This window comes from Pararge aegeria, chromosome 6, assembly GCF_905163445.1.
Source record: "Pararge aegeria chromosome 6, ilParAegt1.1, whole genome shotgun sequence".
Lineage (NCBI taxonomy): Eukaryota > Metazoa > Arthropoda > Insecta > Lepidoptera > Nymphalidae > Pararge > Pararge aegeria.
In genome coordinates this window covers 20,150,015-20,172,206 of record NC_053185.1, presented here as the reverse complement: position 1 = coordinate 20,172,206, position 22,192 = coordinate 20,150,015, and the positions used below count along the sequence as shown (strand labels likewise).

General features: G+C 35.0%; 5 protein-coding genes across 8 annotated transcripts; 2 read left to right on the top strand and 3 right to left on the bottom strand.

Annotated features, from left to right (window-relative positions):
• Nucleotides 1–261: 261 nt before the first annotated feature.
• On the bottom strand, nt 262–7,398 carry LOC120624339 (caspase Dronc). 3 transcript variants are annotated; one of them, XM_039890806.1, is made up of 7 exons: nt 7,341–7,398; nt 4,518–4,657; nt 3,548–3,734; nt 3,031–3,111; nt 2,807–2,944; nt 2,231–2,412; nt 262–2,139 (listed from the first exon to the last, which is right to left on the bottom strand). In XM_039890806.1, exons 2-7 carry the CDS (start codon nt 4,647–4,649, stop codon nt 1,555–1,557), a joined length of 1,305 nt encoding a protein of 434 aa, XP_039746740.1. In that variant the 5' UTR covers nt 4,650–4,657; nt 7,341–7,398; the 3' UTR covers nt 262–1,554. The 3 variants fall into 3 exon arrangements, with proteins under 3 accessions (XP_039746740.1, XP_039746739.1, XP_039746742.1); XM_039890805.1 differs by having other exon boundaries at nt 7,178–7,368; XM_039890808.1 differs by lacking the exon at nt 7,341–7,398 and adding an exon at nt 6,668–6,713.
• A 5,119-nt stretch (nt 7,399–12,517) lies between these two features.
• Nucleotides 12,518–13,814, bottom strand: LOC120624560. The gene is made up of 4 exons (XM_039891192.1): nt 13,676–13,814; nt 12,995–13,570; nt 12,794–12,921; nt 12,518–12,714 (listed from the first exon to the last, which is right to left on the bottom strand). Exons 1-4 carry the CDS (start codon nt 13,772–13,774, stop codon nt 12,690–12,692), a joined length of 828 nt encoding a protein of 275 aa, XP_039747126.1. The 5' UTR covers nt 13,775–13,814; the 3' UTR covers nt 12,518–12,689.
• A 609-nt stretch (nt 13,815–14,423) lies between these two features.
• On the top strand, nt 14,424–15,540 carry LOC120624452 (selenoprotein M-like). The gene is made up of 2 exons (XM_039891003.1): nt 14,424–14,664; nt 14,750–15,540. Exons 1-2 carry the CDS (start codon nt 14,569–14,571, stop codon nt 14,993–14,995), a joined length of 342 nt encoding a protein of 113 aa, XP_039746937.1. The 5' UTR covers nt 14,424–14,568; the 3' UTR covers nt 14,996–15,540.
• Nucleotides 15,541–17,402: 1,862 nt separating this feature from the next.
• On the top strand, nt 17,403–21,081 carry LOC120624462. Of its 2 annotated transcripts, none has more exons than XM_039891023.1 (2): nt 17,403–17,867; nt 19,561–21,081. In XM_039891023.1, the coding sequence occupies exons 1-2, from the start codon at nt 17,575–17,577 to the stop codon at nt 20,477–20,479; spliced, it is 1,212 nt and encodes a 403-aa protein (XP_039746957.1). In that variant the 5' UTR covers nt 17,403–17,574; the 3' UTR covers nt 20,480–21,081. The 2 variants fall into 2 exon arrangements, 1 of the variants encoding a protein (XP_039746957.1); XR_005658768.1 differs by having other exon boundaries at nt 17,802–17,867; nt 19,105–21,081.
• LOC120624463 lies at nt 17,739–22,004 on the bottom strand. The gene is made up of 2 exons (XM_039891024.1): nt 21,582–22,004; nt 17,739–19,524 (listed from the first exon to the last, which is right to left on the bottom strand). The coding sequence occupies exons 1-2, from the start codon at nt 21,757–21,759 to the stop codon at nt 18,929–18,931; spliced, it is 774 nt and encodes a 257-aa protein (XP_039746958.1). The 5' UTR covers nt 21,760–22,004; the 3' UTR covers nt 17,739–18,928.
• Nucleotides 22,005–22,192: the final 188 nt, after the last annotated feature.

The window sequence follows — 22,192 nt, the reverse complement described above, 5'->3', positions numbered from 1 at the left end:
ATTTTCACAATTTTTTTTCGATGATAATAAATTTAATATTCACCATCACTTCAAACGATTGACGTCCTCTGCTCGACATAGGTTTTTTTAGGGCGTTCCATAATCCACGGTCCTAGGCCGCTTGCTTCCAGCGTCTACCAGCGAGTCGTTTGATGTTGTCTGTCCACCTTGTTTAACCAACGCCAATTTACCGGTGCGGGGCCATTCCAACACCTTGGGACATTCCAACTCGTTTCTCGGTTTACCGAGCTATGTGCACCGCCCATAGCCAATTCAGCTTCGCAACTTGTTGAGCTATTGTCGGTTACTCTGTTCTTTTACGGATCTCCGCATTTTATCACGTAGTGTTACTTCTTCGTCCCATCATAGCTCTCCTTATTGCCCATCATGTAACCCTTATTATAAGATAGAGGATTTAAATAGAGGTAATTATATGCCATATAAAACTAATAACAACTCTTTAAAATGATTATAAAAAGAGGAAGGTGATGGCGATCATGGGCTCTTACTCCAGATGTTTATTTGTCTGCAAGATATATACACCGAGCATACGTATCTCACTCAGTGGCACCCCACATCGTAAGAGGATGAAGTCGGACAGAAATTAGTTCTGAAAGTGTGCTCGTGGACCAGATAGTCAAATACTTATGCGGCTTTATAGCTCCTAATAATTAATTAAAACATTTAGTTCAGTCTCGAATAATACATTTTATAAAATAAATACAATTCCATGAAACAAATCAAGACTTTTTTCTGTCACTTTTTTTTAAAATTATGTTTAGTATATTATATATTTTTTTCTAAAATATTTTCTTACAGTAAAATTAACCTCGATGTTATTTAGCGGTAAATAAAGAAAATCCCATTGATAAGCGTTCACTTCATTATTTTCCGCGGTACAAAATCAGTTTTAAGTTCAATTCTGTGCAACAAATTCGGAACCAATTGCCTTAACTACGATCCTGCAGAGTACAAAACACCAACCACGCCCAGTCCGCCCTTACCAACTATACAAATAAATGAAGTGTCTATCCGTAATTTTCAAATCCAACGTTTGTAAAAATCCATTGGAGATAGAGTTCGAATTATCTTGGGAAAAAAGCAGCATATCGCTAAGCTATTTCAAAAGTTAATCTTTAATAGGGAAAATATTACTTAGCATTAAAATACTTAATTAATACTACGAGATTAAAAGTAAGAGAGGTATTAAACAAATCATGGATATAATATTCTGGCACTTGCTTTTCAACCGCAGACTAAAAGTTTTATATAACTCAGAATTATGAAATCCTCGACCCACGGAAGTAAAACTTTAATATTGTTATGTAAACATTATGAATACATTACAGTAGTTGTTATATGTGAAAATATGTATCAAAATCTAACAATGTTTAGTGTAAGTTGTTTGTTTAATGTTCAATAATGTGTATAACATTTTGTAGCAGCACCACGATGACTAGAACATCATCTGTCAATATTAATTACCAATATTCTTGACATGCGTGTCACTCGTAACTTATTTTAGGGATAAATATATTGAGCTTTATAGAGCGGTCAGGGCTCGTACAGGCCGGGGTGCAGGTAGAGGCGGCGGTTGAAGCCCCAGCGGTCCACGGACGAGGTCTGGATGTGGAACAGCGCGTGCAGCTGCATGTCGACGAGCGTGAACAGCTTCTCGACGTGGCAGTCGTGCGCGCGCGCCGCGAACACGCCGCACAGCGTCTGGATGTACCACGAGCCCGCCGCGCCGTCGCGGTACGACACGCGGCCCGGCAGCGTGGAGTGCGCGATGAGGATGTCGGAGTACACGCGCGCGCGCGCGGGCTCGGGCGGCGGCGCCAGGCGCGCGCGCTCGGGCCGCGCCGTGCCGTCGGCCACGGCGCGGCGCGGCAGGTAGTCCTCGTCGGAGCCGCGGCACAGCTGGAAGATGAACACCTTGGGGATGTCGCGCAGCGCCGGGAAGTTCTTGTTGTTGAAGTGGTCCACGATCTCCGAGATGCGGATGAGCTTCCCGTCGTGGCAGCGGATGTCGTTGTCCGAGCTGCCCGTGAGCTCGTAGCCGTGCGACGACACCACCACGAACACGCACTCCGTGTCCACGATCACCCGCTTGAGGAACTTCAGGGTGTCCAGGGTTTCCTGGTCAATCGAAGCGTTAAATCTTTAGCTGGTGCATAAAATTCAGTCTAAGTTAATTGTGTACACATAAACTAGTGTGCAAGTAACTCACGCTCCGAGTGAGATCCTGGTAGGAGAGCACCTTGAAGCCGAGCTCGTTGAACAGGTACTTGAGGTTCTTGCAGTCCACGTCCACGCCGTGGCGGTAGGGCTCCATGTTGTTGGGAAACTCGATGTAGCTGAACACCACGAGGAAGCCGCGGTTGCGGCCGCGCGTGCGGTACAGCTTGATGTCTGCGGACAAGGCGACGGACAGGCACGATAAAACTAGAGTCCTGAATATGTAGCTGTTCATGAATACAAGTAAGTGAAGTAGTTGTCCTTCACACACCAAATCGAGTCTGTTTAAATTAACGCATTGAAACTTCTTCTCTTTGAGATCTTTATGTTATATGACATAGAGGCTATAACATAAAAAGATCTCGTTTCAATGATAGATGATATCTATGATAGTGCTCTATCATAGATATCATCTATCATTGAACATTTAACTTTCAATATTTTTGAACAAAAAGTGGACCACTTCATATCACATTACAGCTTCATTACACACCCCATAAAAAAACTAAAATTTGAGCTTTATTTATTATGTAATAGTTATAGCTTACTAGGTCTGTTTTATATTTACCATCACCATCATCCTCTGTAAATTTGGTGGATTTCACAACATGGAACTGTGGTATTCTCGAGGGATCTGGCATATCTTGCCCAGGAGCCTCGCCAGAAGGATATAGAGGATCTTTCGGAGGGAAACATTCCAAGTTATCTGAAAAAACAAACTTGTTGTATAAAGCATTAAGTGATTAATATACTAAAGTAACATTTTCAAGGTCACCCACTTAGTTTACCCACTTTTATTCAATTCAACTCCTGTTTTTGACTTTTTCTTCTCTGTGCTTAGACTAACAAAGTTGCTCTCATTTGAGATTTTACCTGTAAATAAAACGAATAATTTTATAAAAAATAGTAGAATAGTGAATTTATTTCCCGGAAAATTTATATTTAATTTTTTTATCATCAATTCTTATAGTAATAATTCTATTGCTTAATTTGACTTTTCGTTGTTTCCTCTACACTTCGGGGTTATATTTAACACCTATTTCCTCCAATTATTCTTATTGTAATAATTAAATAAATATTTTGATAAAACCTGGCCGGATTTGAACCCTTACATCTCCGGCTAGCGCGGGCCTCGTGGTTAGCCAAATAAGCAACGCTCTTCCTGCCCCAAATGAAATTGAAAATTAAGGATCATCGCCTTTACCAGTCTTGAATACAAAAGCAGTTTCGTCTACTTTCAAAGGTTCATATTACAATGCGATAATTCAAATGAATGTTACACATTGCAGCAGCGTAGGGTGGTATTTACTAGTGCTGGGCACGGGGTGGCGCGGCGGGCGCACGTGCAGCGAGCTGTCGGGGTCGAGCTCCCGCACCAGGTCCCAGTAGCCAGCCTCCGACAGCGAGTCCAGCAGGTGCCCGAAGGCCTCGGGGCCGCGCCGCATCACGTCCAAGTACAGCTGCCGCTTTCGGTTCCGCACTTCTTTGCTTGTGTCCTGCAAACATTTGAATCAACTTAAATAACAGACCTTAACAACTCAGGCATATAGTATAAGTACAGCTTTGAAACATGCTTGCTTACTAAAAGCAAATAGTTGACTAGCGTTTCATTGAAGCTTATCTCAGATTCAGTAGATTTAAACTTCGAATCTTTTTGGAGTTGTTGTGTCGGTATATGTATATATTATCTGAATTAGTTCATCTATGGAGATGACTCATCATTACAAAATTCGTCGTTCAGCTGATCTGACATACAATTATTGTTAAAAGGTTGTATTGATTTCCTTCCTGCTAGGTTTATCGACACTATTTAATACTCATTTTTATATTATCGTGTAGAACAAATGGGTTCGCCCTGGCCTAGACACATATCAGTATAAAGATATTTTTGACTTTGACTCTATAAAGGTAGCATTTCCCAATGCCTAATTTACTCCACTATAAAGAGTAATAAGAAGATACTGATCATTAAACATTCATGTTTCTCTAACTAGTGCTAAAGATAGCTCCTGTACAGAGCATGAATGGAGATGACCTATTCCTATTCACTAACAAATCTTAAGTGCATGAACATGCCAGACCAACAAGAGATGTACAACTAGCACCCTTACTTGGGAAAACTACCCAGTGAAGAAAATGGACCTTAAAACCATCTAGTGTAGTGTATCATATAACTTCCATCAGAGTAATACTATCTTCATAAGAAGTTTTATATAACACATAACTTGCCAGTGGTGGCTGCAAAAAAATTTTAAACGGGACAGTCAATTAGAACTCACCTTATATGGCTCTATCATTTGTTCAGAAAATACTCCTTTTTCATACAAAGAAGACACCATCAGGTCCAAATCTGTTTGTTCCACAAGAGAAGTAAAATTGCTCTGTATAGCCTTTCTATGCTCTTCTTGCATTTTGGAACCTGTGTATCAAATAAATATTAAAATATTAATAGTAAAAAATGATTCTTACTTGTCAGTAAGGATCATTTTTTACTATTAATATTTTTTATTAATACAAAATTATATCTTATTTGTTCATGTGTCAGTAACACTCAGCTTATGCTGAATTCTAAAGAATAAGAAAATAATTACTGAGCCACTGCATCAAATCACTGATAACTGAATTATTTATTACATATTAAACAAATCATTTTATTAAATCAACTTTTATATCATTTTAATGTAAATAACCGTCTACACCCTGAGCAGTATGGCTTTACTAAAGGTTGTAGCACAACGGACACAGGCGCTAAACTTATAAAACATGTTTATGATGCCTGGGAATGTTCACAGAACGCCATGGGTGTTTTTTGTGATCTATCTAAAGCTTTCGATTGTGTTGATCATAAAACCTTGCTTCTTAAGCTAAGCCACTATGGTATCCAAAACGTAGCACTAAATTTGGTTGCCTCTTATCTCAGCATTAGAACCCAAAGAGTTTGCATAAATGATGCAAAGTCTCAGGATTCAAATACCTCAATAGGTGTCCCACAAGGCTCGATTTTGGGTCCTTTTCTATTTTTAGTGTATATAAATGATCTACCGTACCATGTCAGTAGAACATGCGACACTGTTTTGTTTGCAGATGATACATCTCTAATTTTTAAGACTGATAGGAGTAAAGATAACTCTGACGAAGTAAACCGTGTTATGTTGCATGTGTCGCACTGGTTTACAGTTAACAACTTACTTTTAAATGCAAAAAAAACAAAGTGTGTCGAATTTTTCTTACCAAATGTAAAGAAAATTGATAAAAATATAATGATAAATGGTGAATCACTAAAAATAGAGACTTCCACAGTTTTTCTGGGCGTGACCTTGGATAATAAGCTAAAGTGGGGTGCCCATATAGATTCACTAGCGGGTAAACTAAGCTTGGCTGCCTACGCAGTCAGAAAAATTACTGACGTTGAAATAGCTAGGCTAGTTTATTTTGCGTACTTTCATAGTTTTATGTCCTATGGAATCTTGTTTTGGGGGTAAAGCAGCTGATATCGAAACTATATTTATATTGCAGAAAAGAGCTGTACAGTCAATATATAAACTTAAATCACGCGAATCCCTCCGTGAGAAGTTTAAAGAAATAGGCATACTTACTGTAGCTTCACAATATATTTATAACAATATAGTATTTATAAGACAACATATTAGTCTTTATAAACGAAAAGTGGACATAAACAGTCGACTTACAAGAAATGGTCATAAATTAGTGTCATCTGCATATTGTCTGCGTAAGGTACAGGGATCATTTGTGGGATTGAGTATACGCTTTTATAATATGATTCCTAAGGTGATTTTGGACCTGCCAATGCACAAGTTTAAAGAATTTGTTAAAACACATTTATTACAGCGAGGTTACTATACAATTGATGAATTTTTGAATGACAAGGTTGCTTGGAAGCATCCGGCTCCGTTTTCAGCTCTCACAAGATAGAAAAATGAATGTTAAAATGCAAAATGTAAATTGTTGATGTTGGAAAAGAGCAACTGCTGAGTTTCTTGCCGGCTTCTTCTCGGTAGAATCTGCCTTCCGAACCAGTGGTAGAATCACTACAAACAGACAGACTTCACGTTTCAAAAGTGCTTATATTAGGCCTACTTTAAATGAATGAATTTTAAATTTGAATTTTGAATTTTGAATTTGAATTGATTATACATAATTGATAACTTTTGATTTTCTGAATACAAAATTAAATTGCTGGTTATAACCCCTGATTTACCCTTACAGACATTTACAGGGGGGTACAGAAAACTGCAATGCTGCTTGGTGGTAGAAAATGGCAACTGAACTTCCCCAGGTAAGCTCCGTCACAAAATGCTCTACTACTAATAAAAAAGGTTACAATGTGTTAAAGACTAACTAGATGAAAATTAGACAAATATTGTAAATCTTATACTAATATATAAAGCTGAAGAATTTGTATGTTTACTTGAAGGCGATGATCTCAGGAACTACTGATCTGATTTGAAAAATTGTTTCAGTGTTGGATAGCTCATTTATCAAGGAAGTCTATGTATAGGCCATATAAACCATCACACTAAGTACAATAGGAGCATAGCACCAATCAAGAATGTTTAATATTCGTGGGGTTTTTTTCTCTTTGAGAGCTTCTGCTGCTTGCGCTGCGTAGGTGGTTAAAGTTTCGATAAATTCATGTATGTTGTTCCCCTTTAAAATTTCTAAAAAAGTCCGCGACGGCATATCTCTATCTTTTAAGATTGACTTATACGCGGATAGAGGACCTCTAGTATAACTACAATATAGTATGATGATTCATAATTATTCATAATCACAAGAGAAAAATAAAACCACGAATAACAAAAAAACGGCGTAATTGATTAACCTACATAGGAAAATCAAGTTGTATAAGATAAAGGTTGAAACAAAACAATAAAATATCTTGTTTTGAAAATTAAGTTGGTGAATTATTACCACTTACTCTTTATAATCTAGTGAACTTTCAAAAGAAACTGCTCTGGTATTATGTTAAAGTTTTCATAGTTATGCACTTAAGAAATCACTCGAAATTTGACTTAATTGCACTCACTGACTTGAAATGTAGCAATATTTTTATTATTTTCTTTGAGCTTTGAAATATTTACCTATTTAGTATTTACTGTAGTGTAGATACTAGATCACAGACATTTACTCTTTGATGACAGACCAGTAAATGTGTAGATAGGATAGACAATATTGATAAATAATAGCATAGACAATATTCTAATAATAGTACTATGGAGGGTAGAGGTAAGGAGAGTCATCTTATATGGGAGAAAAATTGAAAAAGTGTCCAGTGTATGCGCTAAATAACAGTTCAAAAATCCTCCACAATGGCGCTGGTGGATGCACAGGGTATGGTATGAATGTAGCAATCGTAGATGAATTGAAGTATGCCGAGTTAAAAAATTAAATGTCATTATCGACAAAATTAGTTAATTATTGAGAATTTCAACAACTTACGTTGTACAAAATATTGTGGTAAATATAACCTTACTTCCTTGTATCTCCATACTTCCTTGTTTATTTTTCAAGCCTATTCTAACAATATTTATATTTGGCGCTTCTTTTAAGAGTTCAAATATAAATATTGTTATAGAGTAGGCTTGAAAAATAAACAAGGAAAGAGAAACTTCTGCTAAGTTATGGCGCGCTTTTAAAAATCCGCATAAAGTGGGAAACAATATATTATGATTATTTTTTTACGTATCATTTAACGATTTAACGCTTATGTGTGAATATCAAAAAATAAATTAATATATTAATAAGAAGAAATAACTATGTTATACAAAATAAATAAGTACATAAATATAATAAAATAAACAAACGAATGTGTTTAAAATTAGAGTACAAAAGTTCATCAGGAGCAAAACGAAAATATAAAAATTTTCTCCTGTAAGCAATCAATTCCTGCATCTAAAATTTTTTTAGAAAAAAACATAGATACCTTTAATCATTGAACGTATTAAAACAATATTATTCGCTAAAAAAAATTATTTATTTCTATAAATTAGTATATTTCAATATTACTACAAAAGCAGTCATGTAACATGGACTGAACACGTAATGAACAATATAAATTAACAGCAATAAAAGACATAATGTCATACAAACATTATCAATAATAAATTAAATATTTTATTGTAAATATAATAAATAACAATTAATAATTAATAAATAACATAACAATATAAATATCTATAACCTTTGCAGTTAAACTATTTTCATGTTGCAAGCACCCAATTTTCATAACAGTTTCTTTTCTGAGTTCCATAGTTATTCCGCAAATTGTTTCTACATTAGTCAAGTTTTTACTGACAGCACTTAACACACACATTTCCAATTGCTTTGTCATATCAAATAATTGATTACTTGCAAACCGCAGTCCACCATATAAGTCCATTTTATTGATAACATCATATATATTTATTTATTAAATGAGATTACCGCCATGTGGAATGTTGAGTCGACCGTTGTTGTTCCGATAGTCGTTTCAGTCAATGGTCTTCTCGCGAAAAGCTTCGACCAACATCTCAAGAAGCTTTCGCTTGGTTGGTGGATCAAGGGTCGGATACAGAAGGCAGTAGTCCTTGAAACGGCGCGTATTGTGAGGAGGTTTCTCACGCTGGAGCCCTGACCACCGGTTACTTGGGCATTCAAAAGCGACGCAAGCGGAGGGTGGAAGTTTTTTTTTTATAACAACAGCATCAACATTGATCTCGCTATTTTCCATAAGTATGAATGAATGAATGAATGAATACACTTTTATTGTACACCACAGAGAAAATTTACAGAGATACAAATACAACAGCACAATAAGGTAGAACGTACAATTTGGCGGCCTTATCGCTAAATAGCGATCTCTTCCAGGCAACCAAAGGCATACAAGAAAATGTTATAAGAAATTAGTAGGTGGTACAACAAACAAAATTAAATATTAGGACTTAAAACTAAATTAACATAAAAAAATAAATAAAAAAAAAAACAAAACATAGTATATACTAAACAATTAAAGATATGTACAAAAATATAAAATATATTCCATACATATATACAAACATATAAACATAATAAAAACAAAATTAAAAAAAATTAATAAAATAAAAGAACCCTCAAAAATATGTAGAAAACGAAATAAACAAAAAAGAATACAGTGATCATTCCCATCAATGCCCGGCCGATACAGACAAGTAGTGATCCTTCACTTGTTTCTTAAAAATGCCGATCGTTTGCGCCTCACGAATCTCTAACGGCAGGGCGTTCCAAAGTGTAACGGCCTGAACCGTAAAGGTTTGTGGAAAAAAGAGGACTTATGACCAGGCACCTTCAGGATAAACCTCCTCGTAGAGCGAGCATCCTCAGGAGGCCCTGTGAATACAAATTTCTCTTTGAGATAAACAGGAGTAGAAGGATGGAACAAGATACAGTACAGAATAGAAAGAATATGCAAATTCCGGCGAAGTCGGATTGGTAACCACTTGAGACGAGATCGAAATTGGGAAATATGGTCATATTTGCGCAATCCAAATATGAACCGGATGCTAGTATTTTGAAGTCTCTCAAGCTTATTTAACTGGTCTTCAGTTAAGTCAACAAAGCTTGCGTCAGCGTAATCAATAATGGGAAGGAGGAGAGTTTGTGCGAGCATAATTTTGGTAGGAATCGGAAGAAAAGAACGAAGGCGACGCAAAGAACCCAAAGCTGCAAAGGTTTTTCTACTGACCTCTTTCAGATGATGTGTCCAACTTAAGGTTTGATCTAGATATATACCTAGATTTTTAACATTAACACAATAAGGAATTGTTACACTATCGAATTCAATAGGCGGAAGGGAAACCCAGTCGATCTTTGAGATTTGGTTTCGGCTGCCTATAATAATTGCCTGTGATTTCCTAGGGTTCACATTTAGGCCATGTGCTTTACTCCACTGTAGAATAAGACGTAAATCCCTATTTAAATCTGCAATAGCTATCGAAAGATTCTCAAAGGTTGACTGGGTGTAAATCTGGACATCGTCAGCATACATATGGTAGAGAGAAGATATGTTATGAGTTATCGAATTGATGAAAATAGAAAAAAGTAATGGTGACAACACGCCGCCTTGAGGCACACCAGCAGTAATATTACACCATGAGGAGTTAGTGTCCTCAACGCGAATACGCTGCCGACGACCATGAAGGTAACTATGAAACCAGTCAATTACTGATGGAGATATGTTAAGAGAACGTAACTGACCCAACAAAATGTCAAAGTCAACCGTGTTAAAAGCATTGCTGAAGTCCAGCAATGCTAAAACAGTGAGTTGTTTATTGTCCATGCCCCAACGTATATCATCAGTTACTTTAATAAGAGCAGTAGCCGTACTATGAAAACCGGATTGAAATGGATTAAAAAGAGAATGCCGGTTAAGAAATAGGTTCAGTTGATGGTAAATAAGTTACAAGTATAATACATTCCACGATGAGTTTATGTAATGGTTCGCTTTTGCAGGCGTTCTTTGAGAGAAAACAGCCCAATGATTGCACCCATCTACCTTTAAAAGGTACAAATTTGAATACCAAAGCATGATCTGCCGTTTTATTTTTTAAATCCTCTGGGGTGTGCTTTCCGAGGTCAACAAAACCAGAAAATTTCATTGATTGTTGATAAAAAAAAACACCTTCACTCAACTTCATCTCGTCAACCAAAATAACTCCTCGTTTTTTTCCTTTCTCCATTGTTTGACATCTTTCTTTTAAGGCAAAGAAAGTAGCAGGCTGGAAGCCGTACGCAGAACAGCTAATTTGCCGCATAAATTTATTTAGTGTATTGATCGAGGGAAGAGGTAAAATATTTCTGTGACGCAGGAATTGATACGTGTTTTTGCTTTTTAAACGAATCAATATACACTCGTATATCCATTCTAAGGTAAATCGTCGACCTTTAGCGTTCTTTTTTTTAGCAGCCTCAAAGCACGAATTAACGGCATTTTGGAATTCTGTCGGCAACTTCAGGATTGCTTCTTGTACTATAGCATTTGACTTCTTCGCACAATCTGACTTTGCTATAAATATTTTCTGTTTCAGTTGAATTTTCTGTAAGTAAACAGTGTAGATGTTAAAAATTTTGGGCGTCGTGAATAAAATAGGATAAGAAAATTCTATATATTATTTAAGCACAATCGAGACTGTCTAATTTATTGACGTTGAAGATTATGTTTATGTACTCTGACGAAGTTATATTAAAATATGATTAACGTTGAAGTTCAATTCCAATTTATTTAATATAACATATACTAGGTACTTAAGTAATATTACACTGTATAATTAATGATGTATTGCTAATTAACAGTAATTTATCAGTTACCAAATAAAAAAACAGTTAAATGGTACACACATAAATTTAGGTGACACGGTAAAATTTATGAAATAGAAAGGTTTGACACAATTACCTTATAAAAATTATTGAAGGTATATGATAATTATGCGACTTAATAATAGTGCGATACTAATATTAACTAATAATAGGTATTCTGTACTCAAGAATACATTAAAATTATAAAAGAGTTTTTTCATTATAAAAAATTGTTAGATTCAGCTATTTAATTTATGTAAGTAAAGAAAGAGAATTTTATTATCATTTTATAAATAAAAGATTAAAAAATTTTATGTAGTTCTGTATTATGTTATCTGTAAACGTCAAGTCTGTCCGTGTGTAGTGACTCTACCACCGGTTCGGAAGGCAGATTCTACCGAGAAGAAGCCGGCAAGAAACTCAGCAGTTGCTCTTTTCCAACATCAAAAATTTACATTTTATATTTTAACATTCATTTTTCTATCTTGTGAGAGATGAAAGCGGAGCCGGATGCTTCCAAGCAACCTTGTCATTAAGAAACTCATCAATTGTATAATAACCTCGCTGTAATAAATGTGTTTTAACACATTCTTTAAACTTATGGATTGGTAGGTCCAAAATTACCTTAGGAATCATATTATAAAAGCGTATACTCAATCCCACAAATGACTTCTGCACCTTTCGCAGACGATATGCAGATGTCACTAATTTATGACCATTTCTTGTAAGTCGACTGTTTATATCCACATTAAATATTATGTACAAATATATGTACAAATTTATATGTACAAACCACCCTTGATGAAACAAAAATATCGGGAGGTATATAAAATTATTTGATCTTGAGTCTTATTAAATACTGTCCAAAAAACATAAAATCGAAAACGAAATGAAATGCTGCTCCAAGTCAGAAACAATTGTATTTTATAAAACTTACCATTTTTTTTAAATGTTTGCATTGCCTAACTAGATTTGAAGCACGTCTTTTTTTAGCAATTGTTGTTTCCAAATTAATTGAAGTCGACTTTCGACTCTGCAATCGATTCCGTAATATTCGACAAGGTTTACATCTTGGATTAGCTTGGTTCCTTTTATAAGTGTCATCACCAACAATCACATTTTTACAAAGTTTTGAATACCTGAAAACTAATGTAATTATATTAATTCAATTTGTATGAATCCTTTTCTTGTATGAATCACTTAAGCAGAAACAAGCAATCCTTACTTTATACTGTCAATCTGAGTACCAACACATAAAGGCCATCTTTCCACTGATTTCAAGTAGTCATAGATACAACTTAATGAATTAATTTTTTCGTTTAGAGGCAGTTCGTCATTGTTAGGAAAAAGAACCTGAAAAAAAATAATAATCAATGATTGTTAAAAAAAAATAGATGTATCTGCTCGGACATTCATTGATACATACAGTAATAGATGTATCCTTGTTTAAGCGTAACCGAATTTTGATCTGCTGAGTTGTTGGATCCATTCGCATAAATACAAATCCATTGGCCTCGGGTATATACAACCAAAACGGTGCCAATTTTGGAGCTTCGATTTCTTGTAGATTCTTCGAATCCTTACAGGCGTGTTGACTGCAAGGTGGTTCTATCAAGTCTTGCTCCCTTTGAACACCATCATCTATTAGATTATCAGGAACATCATTTACTAATATTGTCTGGGGCTCGATGTTATTTTCTTGCACTAGAAATAGCTCTTCGTCTCCATTGTTATTCGAATGTAAGCTTGGTATTTTCAGTTCATCTACAGTACTTGTTAAAAACTCATGTTCAAATACCGGAATAAACTGATGCTGGATCGTTGGTAAAGCTTCTTCTTTTAGTATTTTTTTTCCTAAAGGCATAATTACGAGCTCTTCTTTTATGTACAGTTTCTCGTACATTTTTATTTGCTCCTCTTTAAAATGGAGATGACAGATGTAATCAGTAGCTTTTAATTCAATACCCAGCGAAATTTTCCAATTTTGTAATCTTGCCGGTGTCTGTGAAATTAGATAAATAAAAAATTAATATGCTTTCGTTTACCATAATGTAAGTTTTTCACGACACTAAAATTAGCAGACATTTGACAATTTTGATTTACATACTGTTGGTTGGAAATACGAAAGAGGCTGAGGTGAACTATTTTTTTTGTTTTGGGGTTTACGTCCACTTGGACAACTTTTCACAACACAAATTTTACCCATAACTGTTCTGTTATTCACTCACTTTTTCATAAAATTAAATGTTTATATATCAATAACCGTACTTTTTACTGTTTACGAAATAAAATCACTCTAAACGCACGTTTGGTTATAATAAATCTGTAAGGTTATATTTACCACAATATTTTGTACAACGTAAGTTGTTGAAATTCTCAATAATTAACTACTTTATCTACTTTAGTCGATAATGACATTAAATTTTTTAACTCGGCATACTTCAATTCATCTACAATTGCTATAATTGCTACATTCATACCATCAGTGGCGTGCACTTCATACATGCACAAAAGCACTGCATACCCTAAAATCTATATATAGGTCGTATAGGAGGAGGATTTTGGCCATTTTATGCAATTTTTCTGCTGTTTGCATACCCTGGTAAGAAACCCAATGCACGCCACTGCATACCATACCTTATGCATCCACCAGCGCCATTGTGGAGGATTTTTGAACTGTTATTTAGCGCAACAACTGGACACTTTTTCAACTTTTCTCCCATATAAGATGACTCTCCTTACCTCTACACCCCATAATTGTCAACGTGCTGTCTTCTATCAAATTGACAATAGTCAAGACAAGACCGGTGGCCAATTAGGCCCTTTCCTCTATACTCTATAGTCTAACTCTATTAAACTACATATATGCCGACGGACGACGGCTGAGTGTCGATCTAGTGAAGTGTCAATCTCCTACCTCTGCGCGTCGTTGTGATATTTGATTGAAGTAAACAAACAGCAACGGGTGCAAATAGGTTTAAAAGTTTTGCTCGTACAATAATGTCCGCAATTCTTCAATTATGTTTTATAGCAATCTTTGTTATCACATCGGCCACGGCGTACGAGAAATCGGATATAATATCTGCCAAAATAGAGGTACATACATGTAACAGTTATTTTTCATGAAATCTTTTAATTGTTGAAATTTTGCTTTTTTATCTACTTACTTTCGCTATTCCAGACTTGCAGAGGATGTTCACTTAACCGCCTTCCCGAAGTTAAAAGTTTTGTGATGGAAGACGCCCCTTTTTACGACAAGTTAGAGGTTAAGTTTATCAGTGGTGCTATTCCAGAGCTCATTTTTCTAGGCGAGGGTAACAAGGAATTGGAGCGCCTCGCATTGTCTGAACTTAGTCGTCAAGAATGTAACGATGTCTTACTCGATGCAGGTTTCATCAAAAAAACAAAGAAGAATGAAGAATTCTAATGTAAATGTAAAATGCATTTGTATAACCCAGATAATATTCGCATTTGGAATTTGTAAGAGAGTTTTGACTAAGAAAGGGTGATACAAATATTAGTTAATAAGTCTAAGTGTATCAATTCAAAGAGTCACAGATCACATTAAACTATATCAGAAAGTGTTATACATAATATTAATCCACCAACTGTGAAATAATGTAATTTAAACCAAAAATGTAACAGATCAAACTACTTAGAAACTTAACTTGTGTAGTTTAAAGATATGATATGATAAGTAGGTAAATAGCTACCAACCTATTCATATACAATGCATCAATACAGAACATTCAAGTACCTACCTACTTATTCTGCCTAAGTAATTATTGTCAAGTTTATCATATTTTAATAATTATTGTATTCTTATACTTAGTTCTTTCACTGCTTTCAGTGCATGATGTATCCCAATTCAGTGATAAAGAAATATTAAATTACATTCCAACAGGGACTGGCAGTTTTAATGTACCTAATATGTTTTTCAATAAAGATAAATAATTTGATTTATTTCAGACTGTCATTTGTTTTCTTGCACATGAAAATTATGGAAACTGCTTCTTTGATGTTTGCATAGATGTAGCATAATTTCACCCCCAAAAAAACCAACAGTCCTTACTAAAGATTTGAAAACCTAAACAAACACTGATGAAGTGCAAAAGCTAATGGGGTTATTACAAATCATAGTTGGATTTGAAAACCAATTACAATTACCCAATATAAAATTTGAATAAATTGCATAAAAAAAATCTGAAATGGCATGATTCAAAACTGCATTTTCTGGCAATTGTAGCTTGAGCCTACCAACCTACACTAAATTGCTCCAATGTGAAAAACAAACGGGTAATGCAACATTATGGGTGCCAAATAAATCCCAACCGTAGCAAGGGAGTTGCATTTAGAATGCAGAGTATAGTGAGAGGTTTAGGTGTGCCAAACATCTGTGATAATAACTATGCTTTTCAAATAGTATATACATTGAGCTTTGAATATTATAGTATCCTGAAGTTGAGTATACACTTTTACAACAATTTCCTAAGGTAATTTTTGACCTACCAATGCATGAATTTAAGCAATGTGTAAAAACACATTTAATACAGCAATGTTAGGTACTATACATTTGGTAAATTTCTTAATGACAAGGTAGATTGCCGCCAGATAGAAAAATGATTGTAAATGTAAATGTTGGAAAAGAGCAACTAACTTTTGAGTTTTTTTGCCCGTGCTTTTCTGTAGAAATGCTTTCTAAACCATTGGTAGAGTCACTAAAAACAGACATCCTTGACATTTCAAAAGTGCTTATAAAGTAGGCCTACTTGAAATAAATGAAATTTGAAAGTACTGTTGTTATCAGTGACTATCAGTTATTGTGTCACTCAATATTTAAATTTAAATATTGAGTGACACAGTACAGTGTTCCTTAATTCTGATCACATTAGTACCCATAGGGGTAATAGATTCCTAACCTATAGATGCAACATGTATAATTAATATAGTTGGTGTGAAACATACATATTGCATGTTCAGATTTGAAATTTTATAAAATATATTATAATATTCCTGCTTGAGATCAGAGGAAATTCAAATTCAAAATTCATTTATTTCAAGTAGGCCTAATTAATAAACACTTTTGAAAAGTCAAGTCAATCTGTTTGAAGTGACTACCACCGGTTCGGAAGGCAGATTCTACTGAGAAGAGCTGGCAAGAAACTTAGCAGATTGCTATTTTCCAACATCATTTTAAGGTTTAACAATCTTTAGAATTTTTCTGTTTTGTGAGAGATGAGAGTTGAGTAGCCTGCTTCCAAGCAGCCTTGTTGTTAAGGAATTCATCAATCGTGTAGTAACCAAAATTTGTTAAATCTGTTTTAATATATTGTTTAAACTTAGGTAAAGGTAGATCTAATATTACCTTCGGTATCATGTTATAAAAGCATATACCTATCCCCACAATTTTTCTGACAGCATAAGCAGCTGAGCTGAGCTTGCCCGCTAGTGTCTCAATATGGGCACCCCACTGTAGCTTACAATCCAAGGTAACTCCTAGGAAAACTGTGGAATTCTCCATTTATCATTATTTTTTTATCAACTTTCTTTACATTTGGTAACATAAATTCTACGCACTTTGTTTTCTTTGCGTTAAAAACTAAGTTATTAGCAGTAAACCAGTGAGATACATGCGACATAGCACGGCTTACATCGTCAGAATTGTCTTTACTTTTGTCAGTCTTGAAAATTGAAGATGTATCATCTGCAAACAGTACAATGTCACGTAAGTGTTACTGACAAGGTGTGGGAGATCATTTATATACACCAAAAATAGAAAAGGGCCTAAAATTGAGCCTTGTGGGACACCCATTAAGGTTGATGTACCCTAAGGGCATAAACTGCGTTAAGCGTGTGCACGCACGTGAGCACGTCGCGGGCCACGCTTCTGGTGCACGCACGTGAGCACGTTCGCGTGCTTATGCGCGGGCATCGGCGCGTGCATCCGCGTACGCAGTTTTCTCAGTACAATTTTGACGTTGGAGGTGTACAGTCGAATAAGTAATAATGGATAAATTAATGTTGTATTATTTATCAAGACGACGGCGACGACGAATTGCCAAAAAAAGACGCCAGCCAGTAAGCCCGTTCGTTGAATCTAGGTTACTGTGCGGGGAATTCGTGGTGAAGTTTGGTATATTAAGAAAAAATGAAAGGTTTTTTTTCAAATATTTTAAAGTTTCATTACAAGTCTATGATGAATTATATTCAAAACTGGAGCCCTATTTGAAGACTAACAATCTACGATTGAAATCTACGTCAATCGTATCACCAATGGAACGATTTGCAATGACATTGCGGTAAGTAAAGACATTTCGATATTAATAATCATCTTTATTCATGTAAAAAAACAGTCATTATTTAACAAAAGTTTAGAACACTCATATTTTTTGCCAATTTATGTAAGTCACATTACTGTTTAGCCACATCAAGCAAGAAAGAAGAAGAAGTTCTTATTGTTTCGGCAGTGACACCTGAATATGGCTTAAAATGTTTTTCTTGATGTGGTTCACGGACCGAAACACATAACCGCACACTTATTAATCATCATATTAATCACAGTTTCTTATATTTATTAATTATATTTTGTTATTTCTAAATTACACAGTTTTATCTTTTTCGTTTTTTTTTATCTATACCTACTTATTCACTTATTTTTTTATATACTTAATCACAACAGTCATCACAGTGTCTTGCATAAACGCTACGTTACAATTAGTCATTGATTATTCATTTGAAATACACTAATAAAATCACAGGTTCAAGTTTAAAATAAAAAAACACAATAACAGTTAAAACAGTACAATAAGTCTAAATGTCTTAATTATAATAATATACCTACCTTACAAAGTATTAATTATAATGACGCATATTGATTGCAAGTTTTTACATATGAATATTTCCCTTATTAATTATTCCCTTCTATTACTAGATCGGGTACTAATATTATTTTAAATTCTTATTTATCATCACAATCATAATCACAGTTTACTACATAAAAGATTAAATTTAAGAAGAGGACATATGAAGGAGCAATGTTATGAGTAGGTTCAAAAAAAAGGTCCATTAAGTAAAAAAGGGGTCTATTGATACACTTTTTTATTTGACCCCAAAATAGGGTTTAAGATAAAAGTGTCCGAATCGACCCCGTTTCTTTCCTTATGAACATGACACCTCAAGGCTTGTAAACTTTTGGCGAATGCCCTTGTATATCATAATAATTGCACATGAGACCAGAAAAATATAAATATAAAATTGCGCTTTTTACTAACTTAAATAGTTCTTCATGTTCTTCTCTTTCTTTTGTTCTTAATAATTAAACAGTCTTAATCAAATCTTCAAAGTCTTTCTTGTTACCTATTTATTCATTGTTCGTATCTGATCTTACATTTAAGGATTCTAAATCATTCGTTACCGTATTTTGCGTTAATGAAAGGTCATCAATGGTAATAATCATTTCTTTTTCAATATCAATTAAAGCTTGTAATACTTTCGTACGAAATAATAATTTTTTAAAGCAACTCAATTTTTTTACAGTTGGTAATAATGACTTAAAAAAATTCAAGTCTTCGTCCATATTATCTGCAGTGTTATTCTTCACGTAATTTAACAACTCTAATTCGAAATCAGTTGGCGATTCGCACTTACGTTTCTTGGAAGATCGTGTTTCTTTGGTAACGCTGGAGCTGGTGCTAGGTACATTAATCAAATCTTCTTCAATAATCGTATTATTTTGTGAAGTTCTCGGTGACGCGTTTTGCTCTACTGACTGATTAAAATTGTCTGCCGATTCTTCTCCTTGAGTATTCGAGTTTGAATCTAAAAATGACAGCATGTTATAGTAAACGTATGTTTTATTTGCCCTGGAACCGGAGCCTGATTTAAGTTTTTTTTTAGTAGACCTCACTCTTATATAAGTGTCTCTTGCAGTTTTCCATCTTTGCTGCAGCTTTTTCACTGAAACAATAACACAGGTATTTTATTTTATTACAGATATTTAGTTAGTGGACATACCTTCGTCGATATTCATCTGGCGTATCAGACAGGACTAACCACGGTCAGAAAAATAGTAACAGAAGTTTGTCAAATTATAATTGAAAGGTTAAAGGAAGAATGTATACCAAAATTTTCCCGTGCGCTATGGGTAGAGACTGAAAAAGGTTTTTTAACGCAAGCCCAGTTTCCTAACTGCATAGGTGCAATAGACGGAAAACATATACGCATTATAAGACCTCCACATAGTGGTTCCCTCTATTACAACTATAAGCATTACTATTCTATTGTACTGCTTGCAATGTGTAACGCCAACTATGAGTTTACCTATATAAACGTGGGAGTGCAGGGTAAAGAATCTGACTCCGCAATTTTCACACAAAGCCGATTGTACGAACAAATCAACAATGACTTAATAGATATTCCTCCTGCCAAAGCATTGCCCGTAATACACAATGATAAACCAACCAACATTGCTGCAACCGCAGCTTTGCCCTATATTATTGTAGGAGATGAAGCATTTGGGTTATCTAGCCATGTCATGCGGCCATATGCTCGAGCTCTCGATTTAAACTACAAAAAAAAAATATTCAATTATAGGTTAACGAGAGCGCGACGTTATATTGAGTGTACATTTGGTATCATGGCTAATAAATTTCGCATACTCCATCGTCCATTGAACGTTGGAAAAGACAAAGCAATTTGTTTTCTTAAAACAATTTGTATTTTGCATAATTTTATAAGATCAAGAAGTCAAATTAATGACTTTCATGATATTGTCATTATACCAGACCATATACGTTCAGTTCGGGGGTTAATTGGAAATACCCACAGAGATTCGTATACATTACGCGATAGCTTCGCAGATTATTTCGTTGCAGACGGACAGCTGTCATGGCAAGATCGCAGTATTTATTGAAGGCTTTTTTATAATTTATGTACATTCAATAATTGAATTTTCACGGTTTTTTACCACACATTTTTTATTAACATAGCAGGCATATTTTGACAGCAGCATAGCAGACATTTTATACCTAATGATTTTATTTGTTAAATTCATCGGATGTAACCAGTTGCGCCGCCATGACAGTCGAAAATTATAAGAAATTCAGTATTCTTACATTAAATAGGTAAAATGTTATGTAATTACGCATAAAATGAAACTTTTTTTCTTTCATTACACATCCAGTGATGTGTAGTTTGTACAGTGTCTAAAAACACAAGTAGGCATCTTTTTTACTAAAATATTATTGGTACTCAAACACATGTAGACGCGACACCGATTGGAGCGTGACTAACTGCATGGTAGGCAATTACCTTCCATTGCTCTTGCCTTTGAAAGCGGGCGTATAACTAATCTAGTTATATAAAATCATAGGATGTAACCAAATAACTTAGATTGTTGTAAACTAAAGTTGAGAGATGTCAAAGAAAAACCTACAAAACTACAAAACGCACGCTTATTTTACAAAGTTACTAGCCCAATTCTAAAACCAATATAATAAATATTTTAGTTGATAATTGTTTTATTTATTTACCTACCGATCCACTGTTTCTGCCCTAAAATGATTTTGAACCCTAAATACACCGATAGTGTGAAGTAGTGTGAAGCTCGCAGTCGTGAACATACTGGTTGTCTCGTGACGCGCAAAATGGCGGCGACCGCGTGGCCGAAAGAAAGAACTTTGGAATTTATCGAGCAATAATTATATAAAACCATACCAATATTATGGGACATTGTTCACACGAATTTCACAATGTTCAGAAATACGCAGTATCTCTGCACTAGTTTTGAATATAAGCATGATTTTATATTTACATAGGTAAATTATTGTAAATATTCCGAGTTTTAATTTTATAGTTGGATTAATTGTTGAAAACATTTAATTGACACAAATACAATTGAAATAACTAATTATATATAACTAATTGCATAGATTATTAAAAATAAAAATTAGGCGCAAAGAATAGTTTACCTAACCTACGTTATTATAAAATAAAAAAAGAGTGTAGGTACTTACCTTGTATGTTTTTTTCTGCTTCACTCCAGTCATCAAAATTTTCAAACAGTACTTTACAAATGTCTAGCCATGCTTTTGATTTAGCGTCCCGGTCTTTAAATATTTCGCTTGATTGGTCCCATATGGCAGGACGACACTGAACTTCAACAATTACCCTTTCTGTATCAAAATTTGTCATTTTTTGTTATGGGCCGGGCACGCGCGTGCGGTCGGTTCGAGATAGCGCTGTCAACTGAACAAGCACGCGCGTGCACCCGCTAGCGGGCTTCGCGCGTGGACCCGTCCAACGTGATGCGTGATCACGTCGCGTGCATGCGTGCCCCATTGCACGGAAGTATCACGCGACGGGCTCACGAGCGTGTGCACGCGCATGGGCACGCGCGGGTCGTTTTTGTATGGACACGCGAGAGGCACGCTTAACGCAGTTTATACCCTGAGACTTTATGTCTTTTATGCATACTTTTTGTGTTCTACCAATAAGATAAGAGGCGATCAAATTTTTTAGCGTTTGCGTTTGATTTTTAATCGAAAGCAGAAGCGATTGCTTGGTAGCATGTTTGTCATTAAGAATTTCTCTTTACTCATTATGGTGACTTGCCATTCAAGATGGC

What these genes read in the sequence shown, in the direction of transcription:
- LOC120624560 (XM_039891192.1), bottom strand. Translation starts at nt 13,774, where the DNA reads ATGGGTAAAATTTGTGTTGTGAAAAGTTGTCCAAGTGGACGTAAACCC. An exon ending in ACAAGGATACATCTATTACT is followed by an intron (nt 12,922 to 12,994) that starts GTATGTATCAAT and finishes ATTTTTTTTCAG; the next exon opens with GTTCTTTTTCCTAACAATGA. An exon ending in ACTCAGATTGACAGTATAAA is followed by an intron (nt 12,715 to 12,793) that starts GTAAGGATTGCT and finishes TAATTACATTAG; the next exon opens with TTTTCAGGTATTCAAAACTT.
- LOC120624339 (XM_039890806.1), bottom strand. Translation starts at nt 4,649, where the DNA reads ATGCAAGAAGAGCATAGAAAGGCTATACAGAGCAATTTTACTTCTCTT. An exon ending in AGGAGTTGAATTGAATAAAA is followed by an intron (nt 2,945 to 3,030) that starts GTGGGTAAACTA and finishes TTGTTTTTTCAG; the next exon opens with ATAACTTGGAATGTTTCCCT. An exon ending in TACAGAGGATGATGGTGATG is followed by an intron (nt 2,413 to 2,806) that starts GTAAATATAAAA and finishes CCTTGTCCGCAG; the next exon opens with ACATCAAGCTGTACCGCACG.
- LOC120624463 (XM_039891024.1), bottom strand. Translation starts at nt 21,759, where the DNA reads ATGACAAATTTTGATACAGAAAGGGTAATTGTTGAAGTTCAGTGTCGT. An exon ending in AGCAGAAAAAAACATACAAG is followed by an intron (nt 19,525 to 21,581) that starts GTAAGTACCTAC and finishes TTATTGTTTCAG; the next exon opens with TGAAAAAGCTGCAGCAAAGA.
- LOC120624452 (XM_039891003.1), top strand. Translation starts at nt 14,569, where the DNA reads ATGTCCGCAATTCTTCAATTATGTTTTATAGCAATCTTTGTTATCACA. An exon ending in TAATATCTGCCAAAATAGAG is followed by an intron (nt 14,665 to 14,749) that starts GTACATACATGT and finishes TCGCTATTCCAG; the next exon opens with ACTTGCAGAGGATGTTCACT.
- LOC120624462 (XM_039891023.1), top strand. Translation starts at nt 17,575, where the DNA reads ATGGATAAATTAATGTTGTATTATTTATCAAGACGACGGCGACGACGA. An exon ending in CGATTTGCAATGACATTGCG is followed by an intron (nt 17,868 to 19,560) that starts GTAAGTAAAGAC and finishes ATTTTATTACAG; the next exon opens with ATATTTAGTTAGTGGACATA.